General features: G+C 34.6%; 1 protein-coding gene across 1 annotated transcript in view; it reads left to right on the forward strand.

Annotated features, from left to right (window-relative positions):
• Positions 1–1,694: 1,694 nt before the first annotated feature.
• The window catches only part of LOC126834170 (unconventional myosin-IXAa), a 55,928-nt gene continuing 32,963 nt past the window's right edge, over positions 1,695–24,659 (forward strand). Inside the window, exons 1-2 of the mRNA XM_050565913.1 lie at positions 1,695–1,915; positions 6,388–6,667. Of these exons, the coding sequence (XP_050421870.1) occupies positions 6,388–6,667 (280 nt within the window). The 5' untranslated portion in view covers positions 1,695–1,915. The remainder of the gene's footprint in view (positions 1,916–6,387; positions 6,668–24,659) is intronic.

Raw genomic sequence — 24,659 nt, forward strand, 5'->3', positions numbered from 1 at the left:
TTTTAATTAGATTTGTTTTGGTTTTTGGTCCAAAATCGCGTTTCACATTATTAACACTTGTTGGTAACTAACACTTGACAATATGGCAATAGTGCAATTTCTAATCATTACGGTTCTTGTGATATATGAATAATGAAAGTCACAGAAATGATCCAAGGTCACTTGGTAAATTGTTTTCACAATTATTTCTTTGTGGCATAACGTTGTAAACTGTAATCACAGGCGCATTGTATAGGCAATTTTTCACTAAAACTTGACATTAAACTAAAATGTGCAAACATATATTATATTAGCAAAGGAAAGTGGGATCTATTTTGATATTTGATATTTTTTATTTCCGCTTTTAGAACGCATACAGTGTCTATTTTTGTACAAAAACATAATATGTTTCAACTAGGAACAGAACTTACTTAAACATACTCAGATTTAAGTTTTGAAAAAACAATTGAATTCTTCGTGAAATTTTCAAAGCATCGGTCGTGGCATAATTTTAATATTATTTTCAGTTAATTAATTATTTCAATGTAAAAAACTGACATTTTAAACTTTTTTAAACCGAAATAATTAATTTAAAAAAAATAATTCTAAGATAATGCCGCACGGTCGATGCCTTGCAAATGTCATGAAGAATTCAAATTTTATTTTCAAAACTTAAATCCGAATATTCTTAGGGACGGCACGTTTAAAGTAAAATGAGCTGTTTTCGACCAAAACAACGCAGGTGTAGTAGCCCCTTAACATTGGTGATGAGTTCTGTGTATATTCTATCCGGTTTTTGCCAACCCAACAGAGACTTCACCGCAGACGATGTTATCGAAAACGATAATTCATTTTTATAATATTTGATCGTGTGTAGGTGATTCTTTCAAAGCCTTTTTTCAATGACAATACAAATATAGTATATACAATTATTTTATCGAGTCGTATCAACACGGTTAAGTTTAAAAAGTTGATATAAAAAATATTAGTTAGGTTTTTTTTAGACCAAAAATCCAGACAAAATGACGACTACGTAGGATGGTCCAATTTCAATTATGTTAAGAGATTCGAGTTCTTTGGCTACTCAACTATGTTAGGCGGGAAGCCGATATTTTTACAGAATTGAAACCATCGGACCATCTTAGGTAGTAGAAATTTTGTCTGGCTTTTCGATCTAAAACTCAAAAAAAAAAAGGCCGCATGCAATCAACAGACTGCCGTATATGTACAGCCTAATAATAATAGCGGTGGTCACATTTTTTGCTGTTGAGGTAGTCTCGGAGAACCTTAAAAAAAAAAACAAATATATAGTAAATATTATATATACCCGTATGAAAAAAAAAATCCTTAGCCCTACATGGAGTCTGAGATCCATTAATAGTCATATATATAATATTAACCGTGGTATTGCTTGCCGTACCGGTTTTTTGTTATTGCTTGAGTTTCGCACGGGTGTTGTGGACATATGCTGCACTCGTGAACCCACACAATTGATCGAGGATCCACCATGGTCGCGGAGATCCGTATCGTCGTTTTATCTCCGGTTCGCGTTTACCGTACACTCCAAGTCCTCTGCCGTTTATGACAATATAATATATATATATAACACCGACTGCGCGCACAACAACGACAACGGAGATTATATACATTTTTTTATTTATCATCTTGTCCGTTGAAAAGGCACAGATGGCGTCATGGGCACATCTTATTCGAAACCGGTTTGCTTACAAGCACCGCTGGACCGCACCGGTGCGCGTGCGGTAAGTTTAGTGTGTTTACTTACAAAACGTGCTCCGGCCGAAGTGCGCGCTCGATCAGCTGTGCCGCCGTCAAGTCCGACTTGGGAGTTTGCTTGTATAGCAAGTTAACCGCCACCGCGCCATGGCCAGACCACGTGCAAACTGCAGACCGACGGCTTACTCGATTTGATTAACAGGTAACTTCAAAAGGAAGATTTTTAGAGAGGATAAAAGGATGTTGAAAAAAAAAGATAAAATTCCAAAAAAATTGTTTCAAATTCATTGGGCTTTCTCATCAATGACTTTTCAATATTTTTTTTTATTTAAATACAACTCTACAAACCGCATTTAGTTTTAAATACGTTTTAAAACGCAAGGATTGAAAAATGTGCCAAGCCAAAAATGTATAAACTTGACCGCTAAGGGCGATGGTGAAGGGGATGTAACCTAACCTAATCTGAACCCAGCCCCTTCTTATTGGGGTTTTTTTTTATATCGGGAAATTATTAATCGATCTCTTGTTAGGCAATTAACTGAATTATAATTTATATATTATTATTCACAATTGACGGATACACGGGTTAACCGCAATGATTTGTCAACCACAATTGAGAATAATTTTCCTAGGAAAATTACAAAAAAAATGCCAAGCCCAAATGAACATACTACCTAATACAGTAGACACGATTAAATTTACACATCCTGTTATACAATTTTAAACTTTCTCTTTAAACCGGGAAGAACAAAATATATCTGTAAAACGAGAAGTTTTTCCACTATTAACCAGTCGATGCGCGTGTCCACATACAACGCACTTTCGTTATTCCTTTTAAAGCTTCAACTGTCCAACATGTATAATAATTATGACAATGCCAATGTGATCAGGTTTGAGTGGCCGTTTCTGAGAGGTGTTTTACAATTATTATTCACAAACAGTGTCGTTTCCCTATCCCCCTTTCCTCTATTCCCCCTCCCCCCTGGAAAGTCCTGCCATTTTAAAAAAAGTCCCTAAACGCAATGTGTTTTGTTTACCGAACAAGAAACATTTGGGTTGTTTAAGATTTTCGAGCGTCCAAACCGCTTTCCCATCGTTTGTTTGAACAAAAAGCGACGGGAACGTCTTATAACACTGGCATAGCCTATCGTTTAAGATGTGTGATGCTGATAAGGAACGATTTGATAATAATTTATAAGCCGGCTCTGCTGTGCCAGTCGTTTTGATATATCATTATTGTTGTTGAATGAATAATAATACTAATAATTGGTATTGTCATCATTAATAATGTCGACAGCGGCGTCTGAGGATTTTTTTCTTTTTAGAGTGGTATATTTTCTAATAAAGAACCGACCGGCGTGCCGAATGACTGTTAACAAACGACTAATAATATTTTTTTTATTTTGTTCGGATTGATTATGGAAACGTTTCGATGTCACCGCTTTTATTTACATTTAGAGGTAAAAATACATGTCAATAACTTAGAAGATGTTAGACTTTTTTTTTATACTTTTATAGTTATTACTTATTAGTGTAGTTGGGACTAAATTAATATATTTTTAAAAAATAAAACCCCTATGTGTTAGAACCCGACGAAGTTCAGCTGATTAACTTTTTAAATTATGAATGATTTGCTGAACATTTTGACTGGTCGACAACCGGATTTGGATAATTAATTTACAAATGTATTAAAGTTTAAAAGTTAGGAGGGGTTCGTTTGAGTATAGAGTATACGGATAAACGAACATCTCTACTCTCTTGCCCTTGCTAAAATTTTAAACTTAAATACCGTTGAAACTAATTATCCAAAACTGGTTATCGGCCAGTGAAAATGTTCAAACACACAAGGGAAGGAGTTATGTTTTTTTTAAAGTAGGTATATATTTTAATTGGACCGAAAATATAATAACCGCTATCGCTTTTGTCCACTGCTCGTCGTCTCGGGGACACCATTAGCAGGCCAAACAACAATGGATCTGATTGTGTATATTATATTATTGGTTTTTTTCCCTGTGTTTTTTTCTTTCTTTCAAGACACATTGTGTGATGACTGCGATCGATAGGATTAGAGACACTGGCACTATTGTTCTTGTAAATTGGTCGCTGTCGTTGGTCGTCAGACTTGGAGAGCGACCGCGATAACCATATTATACATTTTAAACCTCACTATAGTGTCTGCTGTCTTCTCGTCATATACATTGGTGCATATTTTGCATATAGTGACAAGTCCAAAGTAATCGAATCAAACAGTTATTTAAGTTGCCTGACTGAATTGAGTAAACCGTGTTTTTTGATTAATAATGGAATGGATAATTTTTTTTTCATTTTCTTAGCGCACGAATTTACATATTTTTGTATTTATATTTTTCTACTCGAATAATAACTAGGTAATTCTTTTGACGGATGCACAGAGAGGGTTACAATTGACCGCGCACGGTTATAAGCAGCAATATGTTATTTTGATGGGATTACATGCACAGTAGGTAGGTACGAAGGGTAGACAACCAGACTGGTTTTTGACACCCGCTATTTATCGTTGGACACTTATCATGTATTTTATGAAAAGTCAACTCTAGTCGAACAAATTTTTAAATCCCACTACATTATTATTGATCTATGGAAATTATTCAATTGTTTTTCAATATAATTATTTACACATTTCACTCGCACTCTAAACAAATCTATAAGTATATTATTGACTTAGGCAAAATATCTGGCTGAAAAATCTTGGGCTTAAAGATCTTCAATGTATTATTTTAAGAAAATACAATATATGAAAAGTTGTAAATTCAAAAAAACTACATCAGATCCGGGATGTGATTATCAGTTTTACATAATATACAAACAATGGCAGTCTTGAATTGGATAATAAGTGCCCACACCCGTCAACGCTGCACAGTTGTTTCTCTGTACGGACCGTACACCTATAATGTGAGATGTCAAATCGATTTACTTTGAACGTTGTGATTCGTACAGCTTTGTATTTATCCATTATGTCGTCTCAGCGTGAAACCCAACCGTAGAGGAATGTTCAAAGAAAAGGCGCTTAAATAGTATAATGTTTATAATGCGCATTGTCCGCGCAGAATGTATTTTCAATGAATATTATGCATTAAAACCCGATAATAAACCGGATAATTTAATTGAATATTAAAACAAACAAACGAGGCATTCGAATAAAATGAAAACTTATCGACTTGACTTGCCATTTTAATGTGACGCGACGAATCATACTAATGGCTTTAGATATTACCGTTGCTTTTAAATAATTTTAATCTATCTTGATTCTTGATGTTAGCACTATTGTACTCCAGAGACTTCTATAGTAAACGCTCTTCTCTCTCTCTGTCTATATTGGCGTATGCAAAGCGTACACGGCTCTAATGAACTTTGGGAGAAACTTAACGAGAAGAAATCCAACATTGTTAATTGCTACCATACAGAACCGCTTTGCGATTGCTGCAACCGTGTTACATAGTTGCTTGGATTTGAAACCAAAAATGTGTACATTTCTTTTTTTGGTATGGTAAACTGTTGTTGTAAAACGAACCGTTATAGACAGCAAAAGTAATTGGACCAAAATATGTTTAGCATGTGCCAAAGTGCGATTGAATGAATATTTACCACGGCAAAAGTATAATATGTCGTCCATAAACTAGTCTACTAACGTTGTACTAATATGATGGTGTTGTATTAATAAAATATAAATAAATAAATAAGGTAATAATACTAATAAATAAGTTTATACGATAACTATACAGCGAGAATCGTTGATACTTGTTACTGCGTTTATCGCGTGAGTCACGGCTTCCGTGCAGTAAATCAACTGTGATAATAATAATAATAATGATATATTATACTTGTTATATACACAAACGCCTACTTAGAGGTCTGGGCTACTCGACAAGGGATTATAAGCTGATTTCAAGAGTCGTGTGTGTGTGTGTGTTTCAAAGCGTCGGACCGCGTTTGTGTGTAGCTGTTGTAATTTATATAGCTGGACTCAAATTTGTGTGTGTGTGTGTTTTTTTTTCTTAAATACTTTGGGTGCGACCCGTGAGAATCACTAAAAAAAACACCACTTGGGCCGAGAGTCGTTGAGCATAATAATATAATAATTCGCTTTGGCCGATACCGAATCAAAAGTCATCATCGGGTCGGCCATAGTCTAGCACGAGCCACGGCCCAGGTGAAATCTGGTGTGTCCATCGAGTAGTCGTGACTCTGGCCGTACCGGTTTTTTGTTTTTGTATTTTCCAATCCGTATACGCCGTGGCCTGTTATTAAAATTAATTTTTAAAAAAAAAACGTATACGCGTTAAAATATAAAAAATAGCGCGAACTCGACAGTGCGTACAATCCGTCGTCGTCGGTCCGCGTGCACAATATGATGTACGTATACATTTGATTATTACTATAAGGATGGGTGTAACCTATTAGCCCTTACCCACCATATAGCCGTACAAACGTTTTTGTCCGGTTAAGTCATGATATTATTGTATTTTTACAGTGCTCGCCCACGCCACACAACCGGTGCACAGCCGCGCGCGGTCGGTTTAGCGCGTTTCAACGACGTCCGTCCGACGTTGTATTGATTGTATATATATATATGTAAAATTTTGTTTTCTTAAACTTAAAAAATGCAATCCCTTTGAGCATGCCAATTTCCCACAGATGTCACCGTGTGCCGCCGCCAAAGGGTTCGAGTCCACGCTGTTAGCCGACCAAACGTACGAAGACGACCGCCGCAATGCACCGGCGACAACTACAGCAGCAGCAGCAGCGGCCGTGCCAGCACCGGCCAAGACCACCACCGCCACCACCACCACTAGACCCACTGCGGTTCTTATCAGCCGGGACGTCACCTCGCTGTGTCAACAGTTCTTGGCCGCCTACAACATCCGACCGGACTTCTTTTGCAAGTTCCAGGCCGGTTCAAGTACGCGAAACCGAGGTAAGCAACCGTTGGCAAAATAAGTCCAAGCTTCTGGGGTTGAGCTTTGTGCTTAGCCCGATCCCAGCCCAAATCGGACGTAGCCCATTCGGCTCCCGAAATTCCCGAACGGCTCCCGTTTTACAAACAGGTAAATTCCCAAACGGTTCCGTTTTTAACTAAAAATATCCTTGTAGGCTACAGTCTAGGAGGAGGTTACAGGTTTAAATTTAAGTTTAAGTTTTTTTGAAAAGTTAATGAGACTTGATAATATACGCATAGTACCGAATACCGGAGCCGTTTGGGAATTTACCTACTCGTGAAACCTTTTTCAACGGGAGCAGTTTGGAAAAAAACAAACAATGGATGGGAGCCGTTTGGGTTGCACCGCCCAAATCACGTGTGTAGGCTTGTTAAGATACACCGTCGGTATACTAGGTTACTAGGTTCCAGTATCTAATTACCAATGTCATAAAAATCCACTCTTTTACATCCCAATGTTGATCAGTTAAAAGGCTGCGTTCAAAATACCGCTATGGTACAAAATACGTTGTTATAGCCACTCGGTTGGAACGCGCGCAAGCGACTATCTAACGTTAATAATAATAATAATAAAATATAAACTGTTGTCATTTCAAGAATGTAAACAATAAATTTACTCGGCTGTTGTCAAGTGTGTAAAGTCTGTTGCGACGTCCTGCGCTGAAGTTTTTTTCCTTTGCACGTGTACAGCGAATTCTTTGAAAAAATCTTTCTACACTGTGCTGCTGCGTGGTACTTCGCCATCTTCACTGTTGATGAGAGACACGAGAAGAATTATACATTATTATTAGAGATATAAATCTAGAACACGGCATGACCGGCCCAATAGCAAAGGTTAGGTTTTTTGTCGTCTCGCGTTTGACAAACACCGGAACTGGTTTTAGCATTTTTAAACGACAGCCCAATGAAATATTTATGTATGTATGTGTCGACGTGCGTTGTCGGTGTACGTTTTGATGTTTTCGATATTTTCCAAAGAGGAAAAAATCCCAACCCAAATACCGGAGATAGCATTTTTTTCTACCCCTCGTTTAGCCCCCGGCATGACAACACATAATATCATTCCTTACACGTTAAGTATTTACACGGGTAACGTTACACTGTCGTGATAACTGAAAGGTTATACTTTATATTTAAAAAACCCGAAAGTCGAATAAGTTCACCCCCTTCCTTTCATTTTAATTTTTTAAGTTTTTCTACTCAAAGTCTGAAATTTAGACTAGATATAGATCTGGTTTAGCCATAAACAATTTTTTTGCGAAAATTTCTTGTCAAACTTTTATATTGAGGAATGAAGTTAAAAAATACAACCTTAAAACCCGATTACAGACACAATAGGTAATTTTTTTGTCACATATACAGCAAGAAGTCTATAATTTTTATGGTTTAGGGTTCAAGTAGATTTTATATCTTTACCACATGTACAGGCTGATCAATTTAAGCCTCGTTAATTTTGATAAATAATTGCAATTTATTAGTTTTGCTATTCTTTCTGTACATATTATTGTTATGTATTTTACAATATTTCCAAATCTACCTGTCAAAATAATTTTTTATTTAAAAAGTACTATTGTATGTTACCATTTAACTTTGAAAGGTCGGTGAGGCTTTAACAAATATATTTAAAAAATATATATAGAGTAGTTATTTAAATAGTTGTATAATATACATAGTTATACAAATAATATAATTTAAAAAAATGTAATATGAATTATTAATAATAATATAATTATTTGTATGCTTATTTATTTGTCGAAAAAACCCCAAAAAATTCAAATAACACACTAAATCACGTTAAATGTCTCTTAAAATTATTAAAATTTCTATAAATAATAATATTTACCATTTATAATTTCGCGTGGTCGGATAAAATTAATTAAATACATTTTCTTAAGTAACAAAGTCACTCGGAATATAATAATATATTAATACTAATTAATTGATATTATGTTACTATTTGGCTAACTGCCTGGGCGCGGGTTGGGTTTTTCGTCATCGTCTTATTAGTCACAAGTTCAGTATAAGAAAACATTGAAGCTAAAAAATAACATCCAGTCACTTTCGGGGGGGTCGCGGCCGGGCCCCCTTGTTTTTTTTTGTCACTCCCACGTTCGCATACTTGTACACCGCCCGCGTACAATAAACATTGTGTTAAGTACAACTAGGTGTTCACCGAATGTGACAATTTGCATAATATATTATCCGACACACAATGTGTTCAAAATACCATTATTTTGGAGTTTATGTCACATTGCCATTTGATAAACTTATGCTTGTTTAGTATTAGTTTTATGTATAAAATGTTTCGGTACATAAAACGGTGCAGTGACAAGATAATGGTTATGATAGACAGTTATGTGGAAGAGCACATTTCAAACACACTACATTCGAATGTAAACACCAACGATTCTAATTGTCGGCTTTATATCCACACAGCAATAATTGTATATTATTTTATGTTTAAAAAAAACCTTTTCATAATACTTCGTTGCCAATACTTGATATTATGTAAAATAATATTATCATAACATCAACAAAATAATATGTTATAATACTTTTTACATGTTGATTTCATAAAAAAAATTCCACGGCAATAACCTTTTCTTCGGAATTGTTGATACCTTATATTATCTAAGTTTCTAGCTGTTGTAGACATTGTACGGTATACGACCTCTACATTACATTAGTAATCAGATTGCCGGTTGAGTTCACCAACAGTTTAGTCAATCTCTTTGTACACTTACCTATAACAATTGGGTCATTTAATCAATTATCGTTCGTTACATTTTTAATTATATTATATTTACACTTTTTTTTTTTTGTACAATTCATCATTATTCTTGTCTATTAGTTGTTGTAATCAAAGCGATCAGTTATATGCGCCTTGATCTCCGACCACTTGTTAACATTATATTGACTTAATATCGTATATTACTTGTTCAGATAAACCTACGTAAGGTTAATTTTGAACAATTCGATTAATATTTATAATTCTATATTGACACAACGATTTGTATACCAAACATAACTTATGAAGTATTCACTAAAACTATATTTTCAATCGATTATTGTAGATAATATAGGTAGATCCGTCTTTTGGCCGATGATATTATTGACATATTTAAACAATATGAATTATTAATATACATTTTTGGAACACAGCAACTCGGGCTGGCGCTTCTTCGTATTGTCCTTGCGATACAAATAACTGTATTTAACTGTATTTTACCTTATTAATATTCTTATTAGGTATACATTATTGTATCAGATCATAATATTACAATACACATAATTGGCACTGTTGTGCGTAGGACGTTTTTCAATGACTTTGTGTGAACGTTTTTTTTTGTAAATTTATTCACATTATACATATATATATATATATTTCAGAAAAGCTCTAATCTTGACCTAATAACCGTTGCAATAGCAACAATATCGATATATTATTATGTCCGCCGTTATTTGATGTTATGAAATGTGCATGACAGAGGACGGTAGTGATATTCTATGTTTGTATTGCATTTAATATAATATTTTCATATTCTTTACACGCGGTTTTTAGAGTTTATATCTGTCCAACACGCTTATTATATATGTGTAATCTGACGGTATTTATATATATTTTATCCCAAGTTGTAGCAGTCGGTAAAGACTGTGTCATTTATTGTTGATTTGTTAAGGTACCTACAAACATATGTTTTCTTCCCACATAAAATATACCAGTAATGATCGTCATCGATCATTGAAATGTCACAAGTGTGGCGAATAGCACAGTGTTGTAAATTATATCATCTAAATTGTTACGTGTAGGAATCATATTACCATGTTATTTAAATTTATTAATTAAGCAACACAAGCCGTTAATGTTTTCGTCAAAGTCGACAAAAACACCCTGAAAATTCGTATATTTTTCAACCTATAATTATTTCACTTTGACTTAATTTTTTATAAAATAATAAAATTAGTTCCAGACTTATGTAGGATATTCTTTAGGTAACTCACTGTAGATGTTATGTATCTTGGCAAAACCATGAAAATATCAAAACACCCTCCTCCCTTTTTTTTTCTTACTTATTGTTAACTTTGGTTGGAATATTAAAGTAAAACAAATGGTGTCTCAAGTACTTTTATGATTTTGTACTTGACTCGTTTAGATTTCTTAAGAAAAATAATTACTTATTATTTTTTTTGGGGGGATTTTGATGAAAATCCTTTTCATGTTAGAATAAATCCTAATTTATTATTTAAATTGTCCTAAATTTTTCGAAAATCCGTTCTAAACAAACACCGCAGATATTATATTATATTTCTTGAAAGTCTGGCAATACAGAAGAGCGCCGTAGATTTTAAAGAATACAATTCATTTGACATCAAGGTTTGTTTTGAAACGTGTTCACAGATAGCGCCAAGTAACTCCCGGGTAAACTGATGTGTTGACCCATCTATGTGTAGAAACAAATTTTATATTTTAAGTAGACAACATTATTAGTCATCATACTTTTTAGTTGTACATAAATAAACGACAATACGTTCTGCAGGTCTTGGATTGAGTATATTACATTTATCAGTTTTTTTAACAACTATTTGTGTTTGCATTCGGTTAAATTTGCAACTGACTTGACGATATATTTATTTCTTTGTACTTGAAAAAAAAACATAATTAAAATTAACTAAACGATTAATGTCGGTCGTACGCACATGTATACATTTCGATTTAGTTCCATTATAAGTTTTGCAAAATTGTGTACTATTAATATTGTTTATTGTTAAAAGAATTTCGACGATAACAATAATTATGATTATTCGTTATAATATTAATGCAGTATAAAATAATACAGGCTATCGTAAAGTTAAAAAAAATATATATATATATAAAGGTCACTAGCATTGAGCTTATAATAGGATGACCTTAAATGACTTTAGTATGATCATCAGAATAATCATTTTTCATCGCCATTTATCGTTAACTGGCCGTCTTGACTGGTTATATTATTTACAGTGTACATATTGTACAATATAATATAAACAAACAAGCCTAATAAAACAATATTATACTCTGTAGAAACTTTCAAACATAATGATACTAATTTATGGCCGCTATTATAAAAGCTATTTTTGTCGAATCAATCATAAATTATAGTGTTCTAAAGAATTTCCTAGTGCCTATTTCTTAGCCATTGAACATAATATTTTAACACTGAAGCCGTTTGACATGATTGAATTTGACATATCGTTTTTATGCCAAACGATAACATTTAACATATTATTATTTTTACACTATTAGAAGATGTCCTAAGACAAGTAGTGTCCCGGTGCCAAACCCCGTTCGAATTTGATTATACCTCAGTAAAACTCACCTTTCGACCAACGGTAAACAGTAAGAGGAATACACGTGAGGAGTTCGAGCAGGTATAATTGATTGCAAAAATAAACCCTAGACGTTGATGTTATTGCGCGCCTAAAGACCATATTAAATTAAACTATGACGTCCGCCGGCCAACGTTTGTGTATTAATATAAATTAAATATTATTTCAAAACATATCAAAGTTCGTGATGAAAAAAAAAATAAAAGTGATCAACACGGATCATTTAAAATAAAAATTTACTTGAAAAATTAAAAACAACACGGCCGGAATGTACGTCACAAGTCATGTCCAGTTAAAGCAAACGAGTCTAATGATTGTATTTCATCAATAGTCTGCTGCGCGTTATATGTTGTTTTTTCAGTACAATATTATTATCAATTCAATAATAATGATGTTTGTATAATTGTATGTTTAGAACAAAGCAAAGGGTCGCGCGATTAATGTTTTTTTCGAAATCATTTTTTTAATAATTGATCTCGAACAGCATTTTTTTTTTAACTCTGTTTAATAATACTAAATTTAAAAAAAAAGGTTATTTTTACAAAAAAGAAACATTTGTTTGTCGGCTTAAACTGAACAGCAGATAATATTCCACAACACCCAACTTTGGGAAAATCAAAGAAAACTATTTATTTCCTGTGTATGTAATTTAAGTAGGAGTTATCTAATTCCTGCTAAAACTTATAAATAAAGTTCAATTGAATATTTCTATAAAGCTAAGAATCTATTTTCCATCTAAACGTCTAGATAAAGCTGTATTTTAAAAGAAAAAGGCTGTTTATAATAGAAGTGTAAATCATGAATTTCTGTGAGATTTGGAAACAATACTATGATTTTGAACATTTCATAGCTTGATACAAAGTATCTAAGGACAACATATTATTGTTCTAAGTAAATTACAAGTCATTGATGTTTATTTTTGTGCAGTATAAATTGTATTCGAGCCATACGCGTATGGCGTTTGTCATTTCAACAGCTATCAGCGGGTAGTGTACATCTTGACTATACTTGACTAGCCTAACCCAACCGAATGGACTCGGCTTAAGCAAGTTAGTTAATTTTTCTGCTAACGCTCTTCTAGAAATCTACCGCCACACACGTCGTCGTACCTTGCTCCTAAAGCCAACGGCAGCAGTTCGGACTAACGGTGCGCAGTCGGTCCATTAATTATCAGGCAGCCGTTATAACGTGTTGGTGCATTTCCGAAAAAAACCGGACCGTCAATAACCTAGCCGAAAAATACAAAAAAAAAAAAAAAAAGGTTACCTCCGGCAGCAGCAGCCCCATTACACACACGGATTAGCATATATCATTCTGGTCGGACGACCGCCAAACTCCAAGACAGTTACCTAATAGCGCACTGACCGTCTTGAACATGTTGTGAATCGCTTCGCTGCTGTATAATATAATCATACATACAAAAAATATATATATATATACATTATTATGTTACAGAATTTGACGAACGCCTTTTTACCACCCCCCCCCCCCCCAGTCCCGTTATAGGTCCACGCACACCGGACGACATCCGGTTATGTTAAACGCGCGCAAACGACTGCTATCTATATAAAAAAAAAAATCTATCTATAAAAATTATACTTACCTCGTACTGTGTATTTTTTAACGGCCGTGTAGGACATGCATAATGTAATAATATAATACACTATGTATATAGCGCGCAGCGCCTACCGGTGAAAAATTAATTTCGGTAGTGTGTGACGTTAAAAAATGTATATAGTTACCTATCTTTTTTTTTCATCATCATCATAATCAACTACCGGTGTACTAACAAGTTACGAACCCCTTGTGTGTTGGTCCTGACTTGTTGGCAACGCTGCAGGCTGCTGCAGATAGTCCAAGAGAGCAATAAAAAAAAAAAATATATATATATATAGGATATCTATGTGATATAGGACAAAAACAACCATTTTCTATACAGCGGTATGTTGTGTGTATTATATTATTATGTGTATGTAGGTACATATAAAGGACTCGGACTGTTGTGACAAGAGATGGAAACTTTGTGTGCGCTTTGCCGGGGTCGACCTGCCGGTGGGGAGAGCTAAGGTATAAGGTATAATGTGTCCTTATAGGCCGTGACACGTTTTATATATGTATATGTATGTCCTGGTGGCCATTTGCATAATAAATTAACTGCCTATGCAGGTAACTATATATATATATATATATAATACTCACATACTTACATATTATTATTATTATTGTATATAAGCGTACCAAGCATGCTCGCAATCTTATTATATGATCTGACCGTTTGCGTTCAACAAACCCGTGAGTACGGGATAGGTAAAAATCCTAGGAAAGCGGTGGCCGTGCCCTCCTGGAGTCAAGATCATTGTCCGACCTATCATCTGTAGCTGGACATATATTTTAACGCGTTAACAAGTTTGAGTTAAAAAAAAAAAAAACAAAAATAAGTAGTTTTTTCGAATTTCTATGTTGTAAATAATAATAATTGTTATCGACTCGATTGTAGTAGACTTGACATTTTGGTTTTTGTATTATTTGATACAAAAAAAAAAAAACAAGTAGTAAAACCGGTATTTTTCCGGTCCGTTCAATTCGATTCTTTTTTATGAATTGGATGAACGTTATTGATACAAATAATATATTAAATTAAATAAACAACTGTAAGCGGTGACGGGCAACGAGAGTAAAAAAGCTTAAAGGATTGAATAAGAAAATATTGAAACAACGACCCGTTGAGACAATACTAGTTTTTTACTTGGATACAATTTTAACTTAAAATGTTTGAGTTAACTTGGCCGACTTTAATAATGAATATGTTTATATTGGTAATATTTGAATGGTATTAATTAAGTATTTTAATGGTGCTAATTGCGTTTTTTTCCCATAATAAATTCAGCATTTTATTTCATTAGATTGTTTCTAAGATAATATTTAAGTAACTCGATATGATAAATAACAGCCAACTCGTTGTGTCTAAACCGTGATTTTAAATCAACAGTGTCTTGATACGATCGAGAATAAATTATAAACGTAGTAGGTGATCAGATGTAATTCGCATTGAAAACGCTTGGACGCTTATCTGTTTTGTGCGGTGGAAAAAAAAATTAGAAATCCGCTAAAGAAACCTTTGATATTGATTGGTTAAATTAAATTAGTGTTATTTGTGTGTATAAGTCGGTAGAAAACAGCACATTATGATTGCACTCGTTAATATTTAATATGCATGTTATTAATTTACATATCTGGTTTTGTAAACATGTTTATTTTGTTAATACAATATCGGTAATAAACAGCCAATGACCATATATGTAAATCGTCACGTTACAATGTATGGAATGAGTTAAAGTAGCTTGATATATTTTGTGTAATGACAATTCAATATAGGACCCAGTAGGTCGTTGTTCAAATTAATACTTATTATATTATTTCGGCTATTTTAACCGTTGATATAATAACCTGATGTAGTTGTCGGTGGAATGATTTTTTGTAATTAAGAACTTCCCTAATATGGTCGATTGGGTTAAACCGGAAAACAAAAAAAAAATTGGCGTTATAATAAATGTATAGTCTTTTAAAATGCTTAATTACAATTTAATGTGAATCCGAATATTGTATGAAACAATAAATAATGATTTTTTTTCCAACAATGTATAATTGAGGTACTTCCAAAATAATGGAATATTTGCAAAATAACTATTATGAGAAAAACGCCTTAATAATGTTGCGATTTTTTTTTTTTTGGAACGTTAATTATTATTAGGAATAAATTATAAAACTTTACTGGACTACTTGACTGACTTGACTTTCAGATTAATCTAAACATCAAATACGAGAAGCTGTCAAGTTTAAATCAATATGATGTCCAAGTATGACCGACAATAGTCGAGTTTGTATTTTATACTGCAATAATAAATTTAAATAACTTTACAACATTTAGGTATTATTGTCTTTTAACAAAAGAGGAAGCTTGATCGAGATTGGTTGATTTTTTTTCATTTAAGGAGTTTTGTATAGGCGATATTTAATAAAAAAAGAGGTTTTAATCAAATTCAAACATATCAATTTTCGGTTAATTCGTACAAGCTTCGAGGTAATTTTTTTTTTTTTTTTATATATAATTTTTTCTATGAGTCATTTTGGCTTATTTTAGACCAAACAGTCAGACAAAATTTCGCCTACTTAGAATGGTCCAATTTGAATTGTGTAAAGAGACTCTAAAGTTCTTTGGCTATTTTCAAAAATCCGTTTCCTAAATAAATAGTTAATAGAGTTGCCAAAGATTAGTTAAAAAATATAGTCACTTTGGTTTCGAGGAAGTGATTTGGCAGAGGTTTTTTTTTGTGTGCGGTAGTGCGGCTGTAAGCATAAGATCTGTGCTGTTTTTTTCCATTACTAAATTAATTATTATCTAATTTTTTTTTTTTTAAGATACGAATAGTACCGTCGTGTTTCGCTCTCACCGGTGCTGCTATTGTACACCATATATATATATATATATATATCACTTAATGGCTTTATGTGCTTAATGGGCGTAATTAAACAAACCGTGTTTAATTAATTACTCACTGCGGACGGGGAACGCGTTTAAAGGAAAAAACCTGCACTAAGGTCGAAACCGATCGATTTTCTTTTTGTTGAAATAATAATTAACCGATGAAGTAGCCACTGCAACAACCTGTGGCTGGAAGGCATACAATAATGATACAAGTATAATATTATTATAATATGTAAATTGGGTATGATAATAACAGAGGGTATGCAAGTGTTCGGATGCGAGCTCACGCGCATTCTTGTGTAATTATAACGGCGTGTAATTGACGGAAAATGGGTATCATCGTGCCTGTGTTGTTGTCCGTCCATAATGAAAAAATTCTTTCAATCCGTCCGACAACATTCCCCAACGCCATAATGAATGAACAAAATTCACATTAAAAGGCTGCTACCGTACGAGTAGCTAATATACACATTAAATATGGTACACACAACACTATAGTGTGCAATGTAGTATAGCAACGTGAAAATCATCATTACAAAAGCTGTTAAAATTGAACTTTGTTTTGTCTAATAGTTTTTTGCACAACTCTCTAAGTATAGACGTTTAGATGTATTTTGTTATGACTGAAAATGATAAAATTACTCTTAAAAAGCGCTTGGACGCCAATACGTAGACGGTATAGTGTAAAATATCCTTTTTTTTAGAGCCTTTATTAATATATGATATATTATGATGGCTCAACAATTGTACACATTGTATCAAAATGTACAAATAGAATAATAGTTATACAAAATAAACATGTCTTAACAGATACGTGCGATTACAAAACTCAAGGTTATGGTAGAGTAGTTTATGTAGAAAAATAGTAATAACTATAAATACAGCAACCGGCGCAATAGGATCAAATCTAAAATACCGTGGGATACTAGGATGCTAAAGAGAAGGATGTCCTGTCAGATGTGAGGGGAGGACAATCACTATGGTAGTATAAATTATAATACATTGGCAATGCATTTGTGGTTTCTAATTTCATGCACCCTGAAGCTCTGCGGACATGTTGGTCCTGATCGAGGGTTCTGTATAGTTTGGTAACCCCCGGACAGGATAGGTGTGTGTACACGACAAGACTTGACACCGTCACTGCAATACGTTATTATTATTATTATTATTATATTGTGCTTTTGTGTGCACGAACCGGCGTGGTGACGGACGGGGATGAGAGAGCGGCGGTGTGTGTACAATGAGAGTTGAGACCGGGTTCAAGAATGCTGAATGCTGAGCCGGAGAGCATGTGTAATGTATGTGTGTGTGTGTGTATGTACTGTGCTAAGCCGTTGCTGGTGGCAAGTGGCTTTTCAAAATAATTCTATACAATATACATATTTCATAACTCGAAGACGTGGACACTTTCTTTGAACGTCTTGCCGCGGCTGGCCTAACCGGGGGTACATCCAAACACACGAGCCGATATCAACAACACACCTTCTCAGCTTCGAAGCCAAAAAAACAATTCTAAATTCCAAACCCCCCCCCCCGGACGGGCCGAGCTCGGTGTACACGTTTTTTTTTTGTTTTTCGAAGATTATTTTTTTTCCAAACGACCCAACACTGTGGCTGATGCGACACCGGCGGCGGCATGTGCTGCTCGTGCATAGTAAAATGGGCTATTGAAATTGGACGAGTTCGTTAACACACGGTAAACAAAAAAACGCGTCTCACACAATCATCCTCCTACTCCTTCTCTCGACGATGTTAACAACATTAATAATAATAATTAAATAGTTATAATAACGTCGAGGCAACGAACGCTCATTATACGTACTATTAATTCCAAAGCGTGTGTGTCGCGTGTCGTTAGCACCGATTATCATATGAGCACAATGAAGCTTAAAAATTCGGTTTTACAGTTGGCACGGACTCAAAAAACAAATATACATACATAGGTGCTCCAAAACAAGGCGGATTTGTCGGTTAAAAAATACACGTGTATAATGTATGCATCGGTTATAAAAAAAAAATAAAAAAAATAGATACATGCTATTATTATTATGGTGAGGTCATTGTATATTTTTCAATGAAACCTCTTACTATGTGTACTATTCTATGCGTGCTATGGTATTTTTTTTGAAAATTAACTTGATAATAATATATACTAAGGTATTTAAAATCATATCATAACCTAATGAGTATCAATAAATTTTGATAAAAATCAATTTTCATACTATGTAGTTGTCAGTATAAATCACAGCTCACAAGCTACATACACTTGTCTTACCGTCATAAATTGTATAATATAGTTTTACTCGTCTAAATTATCTGTTTTGTTCAAAGTGAGTAGGTACTCTTGTTATACAGTGCGACACGAAACCCACCCAAAATCGGTTCTTATGTGGTAACACTATCCGTGTTCTTTATACGGCACAATGTATTATGTTATAGAATTACATAATATTAGAGGTACAATAATGTAGTAGTATAGTCTCTCGCTACACGGCATTCGCCGGTTCTCATCCGTAGTTCAGTTTTATCAGTTTTTCATTTGAAAATTAATAGCCTCGTGCGGGTTTTTCCGTTTCGGACGACCTTTGGATGCGCTGCTGTGGTCAAGGTCGTGACTTTTTGAAAATCCCTGTAGTAAAGGGTCCCAGGCCGAGTTTGACAACCCTTCAAGCATTGTAATCCGGTTGAGTTGCCGAGTTCTTGGTGTTTTTTTTTTCTGTTTACAAGCCAAAGACACTTGTATTTTCATCTTACATCCGGGTGTGTTTGATTATTATAATATATTATGTCTTCTGGCGGTGTGTACAATCAATTTTGCACCTTTTCTAGCAAACTCTCTCTCTCTCTCTCTCTCGTCGCTATCTCTGCCGGTTTCCTTCCGTTTTTTTTTTTTTATTCTGCGATTTGGCGGTCACGTTAAACACGTTTCTAGTCTGTACGCGTGTACCGCCGACACAAACCCTTTGGTAGGTACATATACGATATTATTACGGTGTATATATGTGTGTGTATGTACAGTAATCGTGTGCGTCAGGTCCGTTTTTCCAATCTAATATCCCAAGTGTGTGTGTACACCTAGTGTGCACGAAACCCGTTTTCGAGAAAACAACACAGCACGAACCGTGTCGCCGGCGCTGCCACTCCGGAACCAGTTTGCTGTACCTCGGCCAGGAGCCTCTGATAACTTGCGCTCAGGCCTAGATAGTATAATATTATACACTGCCGGTGGAAATGTCAATAACCCACTTACCGCGGTAATACACATCAGGTATAACGCAGGGCTACTCGTCGATAACGTCCACGCCCTGTGACAGGAGCCGGCAATATGCACGATATCGAACGGTCGGTTCCAGTAATTGTACCTTCTCCTAAGTAGAGGTACCCATAGTAAAGTATCTACGACCGAGAGCACCGTTTTTCTACAACACAAAATTTACCGTTTCCACTCGAGGTACACACCGCGCAATTATTGCGGCTTAATTCCGCGGAGAAGCGCACACAGAAAAGGTGAAGCCAGATCTTGCTGATATCTCACGAGGAACAAAAATAATACAAGACAGAGAGATTGGCAGAGATGAGTGGTCGATGCGGCAAAGGTCCTACGTGGATTGTTGGGCAGAAGAAGAAGATCGAGGAAAGCCTGTTATTATCGAGCACTGAGGTTGGACAAGAATAATACCACCGTTTTGTCTGTAGATCAAAGATCGCCGAATACCGTTCAATATTCTGTACACGCGTCCCGGGCAAGCGAGGCTGCGACGGGAATATTACAGAGCTGGAAATCGATGATAAGAATAGCTGAAGTCTCGGGATGACTCGGTGGTACATCCTCTGACGGAGGTGGTGACGTCGGTGGTATAAAAAACAAAATGAGTAATGTTAAAAAACGCGTATAACAATCGGCGGGAGGTCGTTTTATTTATTGTCGTCCATTACAAACGTGTGCACACGATCGCCGCCCAGACGTTATTTTTCTCAAACAATATTATCGTTGGCTATTGATGTCGGAAGAATGATAATAAAAAAAATTACCACCTGTGTGCTTTAAGCTCGGACGTTTTCTGGCCGTTAACATCCAGCCATAACCCAATCGAATAATAATAATAATATTCACCTATTAATATTGTTTTTTTTTTTTGTTGTGCGCGCCTCCCGGCCGAGGTCAATAGTTCACATTTCACTGTGAAGTTTATTTATGAATAATCCGAATAGCCCCCCCGAATAGGTTTGTACCTGCTCGTGTATTATAATATTACATATTATGTGCATGCGCTGTGTGCGTACAATAAAATAATAACAACAATAATAATATATCATTCATATTGTGTAAAAAGGAAATTCTTCAATGCATTAAACACTGATTTCGTACAAAGAACGCCGTCCTAATGAATCGAAACGCCGTGGTAGATGGTACTGACAAATATATTTTACTTAAAAAAAAATATTATCTACTAGTAAGTAAAAAACTAAGATTTATTTTACAGGATAATCATTTAAAAATTTGACATCCATAGTTACATAATATTTCAAAGTTCTAATTCTATGACTGCCTGTTTTATTTATTTTTTATTTTTTTACTTGTCATTTTAAAAAAAAAATTACATATTCCATTTTTTCCCTACGGTGTGTACCTGCACTAAATAGATCATGTAACGTCTAATGTATAATCCAGGCATCTCCCCCAACCAACACTTAATTGGATGGGGAGGGGGTACTTCTAAGCATTTATAAAAAAAGGCAGGCAAATGTTCTCACCGATGACCTCCTATTCGCTGTCAATTCTGTTGTTTACAATTAACGTTTAATTAAATTATCACATAATAGGTATACATAGTACGAATATTTTGTAGTATATATTAAAAAAAAATATGGACAAATATATTCATTTAAATAATATAAAACAAAGAGGAGTACGGTAGTGCCGGGGTATAGTAGAGACGGAGAGAGGGCAGGTCTACAAGAACTTTTATAAGTTATAATTAAAAGATAAACAAACGGCTACACAATATTAAAAATTAAAAAAATCAGCGTTTGTATTTGCACAGTCTTAAATTGATTTTAAAATGTAAAAATTTTAAAAATTACCGCACATTGTTTTTTATCAAAAGGTTTTTCACTTATCTAGCTTTACATAATAATATTACTGTGCACTGCAATTTTGTACTAAAATGAATAAATTATTATTATTATTTAAAGTGTTCTTTTATTTTGTGTGAACACATTTACGTTTTGTTCTGTTCGATATTTCGTATAATGATGTTTGGCGTGAACACACCAAGTCTGTAGTTGCAGTCACACATTTTTCACATTAAATACCCAAGTTAATAAACCAATGATGTTGCTTTTAAATAATTGTTATCGTTATTATTATTGTCATAACTGCGGCCATACGGTTCCTCTACAACAAATCATGTGGATTATAAATCTATTCATTACACACATTATCCGAATGTGTGCAGTCTGCAGGTGTTTGTTTTCGCGCTGACTTTGAAGTCTTATTGTAGAATTCATTTTAATCGCATTGGCTAAAGCGCGACCAAACGGCTTATTCTCGCAAAGATAGTCTTAGCGTTTGGTCTTAAAAAATATTCAGCCCACAATCGACACCCAGCCGTTGAACCTTACATTTACACAACCTTACTCTATAAACACCAACAATACCACAAGTACACAATATTTAGGATACATGTAATGTACAATTATTATTTAAAGCATCCTCAGTTATATAAAAAAAATTATTGTTAACTAACGATGCGACACCCGTCTGTGTACGTGGTGCGTTCATCACGAATACCATTAAAAATACTGTCATCTTTAATGTATGTTTTCATTTAGTTAAGAACAATTATAATCGATGTTTTTGTATTGTTAAGAAGAAAACCGGCGCTAGATTAAACTAATTAATGGAGCCAAAGATTTGGGCACTTTAAGACACTGCCAACAGCTATAATCATTGAGTATTTAATTGCAATAATCGGCTAAAATTGATCATTATATTATATAATCGTTCTCCAATTTACAAGTTACATAATAATATGTCATATTTCAACTGGACACTGTATACAATGAATTATTTTGCAATTTTGCCTGTAACATACATTATAATATGTTAGTAACACTTGTATTCGTAATTAGTTAATAAAATAAAATCATTACTAAAAACTAACGTATTAAACTCTCTACAGGCAAACCTGTAAAATTAAATTAACTATACAGACTAATTAAATGTTAACTATACAGAGCATAGTGGGGACGGTTAGGGGACAGATCTACAAGAACCCTGATAACTGAAAGTGATAAAGAAACGCTACACGAAATTAAAAACTCAAAAAGTCCGAAATAATACTTTTCTAAGGTACACTATGTGATACTTGACAAATATTTAAATTCTATTTTTTGCGTGCAATAAATGAACGACAGCTTAGGTTTAGCCAACTGTAAGGGAACACGTACCGCCAAATATTAACTATAAAGTATATCACATGAAAATGATTGTCTCGGCCGTTTTATGTTTTTAACAACGGTTAAAAAGTCAATACGCGTACGGTAAAAATGTTTCAAATTCGCGTATGGCTGGTTTTGACGATCGCAGCAATTATAAGTCAAAATGTGTACTTTACGACTGCAAGTATCCGTCAAAACGTTTTATTGTCTTATTCGTACGAGCATTATAGTGAGCTGATGAAAATCGATATGGGGTACTCTGACGAAATGAAACCACAGGTGTCAAAATTGGAAACGATTAACAATCAAGAACGATTACTGATCCCGATCGGTGAACTATATGATCAACTCATGTGTTTTTACACGTTCAATTTGCTTCATTATATGAACTTACTGAAGCGGCTTTTTTCGGCAAACGGTGGAAACGAGTTGGCCAAACTAATCGAAAGCGGCGATCACGCCGTCGTTTATCTAAGCAATATTTGCGTTCACATGTTGAACGTCATGTACAATTTCGGCGAGACCGAAGTTATGGGTCCGCTATGGCTCGTTTATATGTTTGTAAAGTATTTAGAATCGATCGATAAAAGTCAAATATTATCCAGACGGAAAAACATTTTAAGCGACCACAAGACAATTCACGATCGACTTACACAAATGCACGACAAACAAAAATGTAAGCCGCAAAACATGTTCAACGACCAATACGGTGAGTCTGTTTACTTCAAACATCAGGAAGCACTCCGTTTGAATCCAACCGAGATGACAGTGGGTTTCATAGCAAGCGTTAAAACATCATTGGGTGTTATGTTCACCAGATTTTATGGTATCGTAGATATCGACCTTACTTGTCAGTATTACTTTTCTGACGAGCACTTGCGCTTGGCGTCTATTTGGGATAATAAACAAGGCTTGGCGAGGCATTTGTTTGTCGACTTCGCCGAGATGACTCAATGGGAAAACACGTCCGCTCGAATTCAAAATGTATTAAAAAACAAGCAATTTAACTCGGTTCGTGAGCTGATTGAAAACGTGGCGAAATTGCACAGGTTGTTTACGAATTTATTAAAATTTATACTGCTGTTCAACTGTTGGAAACACTTAACGTTTATTAATTTGTCTTTGCCTCCATTTGACAACCAACAACAGTCACAATGGCAAACATGGGCCCATCTAGCTGAGGCCATACAGCAGATAGGCATTTTAAACAGGGCGATGGCTAAATCTGTCGAAAGAATTATTCTTTACTATAACATAAAAGAAGATCAAAAATTAGGGTTTCTCACACGTCTGATTGTAATGCCAGAAATATCATTCATCAACGAGCGGTTCAACGAGGAGAAAAAAAAATTACTATCAAAATATTTAGATGAAATATATTCAAAAGTACTTGCAGCGTTCGGATGTACAGCCAAGGTATCGAGGTCCTCTGGTTTCGTCTCCGCACCATACATTGTAGATCGATTGCTGATTTTGAATGACATAATCGAAAAGTATAAAATTGAAGATCCTTTTTCTCGTTACGAAATTACGGCGGCCATGAAGTATGGCGGTCTATTTGAGAGTGTATTTAGTAATATTGTGTTTTCTACCTTATCGATAGACGTGTTTATGGAATTTAAATACGCGGACGTGGATTTTGATGTAATTCGGTCTTTTATTGACTTTTCTGAC

The sequence above is a fragment of the Adelges cooleyi genome, unplaced genomic scaffold (assembly GCF_023614345.1).
Source record: "Adelges cooleyi isolate 19-005CV unplaced genomic scaffold, UGA_ACOO_1.1 ACOO_flye_CR_arks_rails_tigmint_CR_PRNA_21, whole genome shotgun sequence".
Lineage (NCBI taxonomy): Eukaryota > Metazoa > Arthropoda > Insecta > Hemiptera > Adelgidae > Adelges > Adelges cooleyi.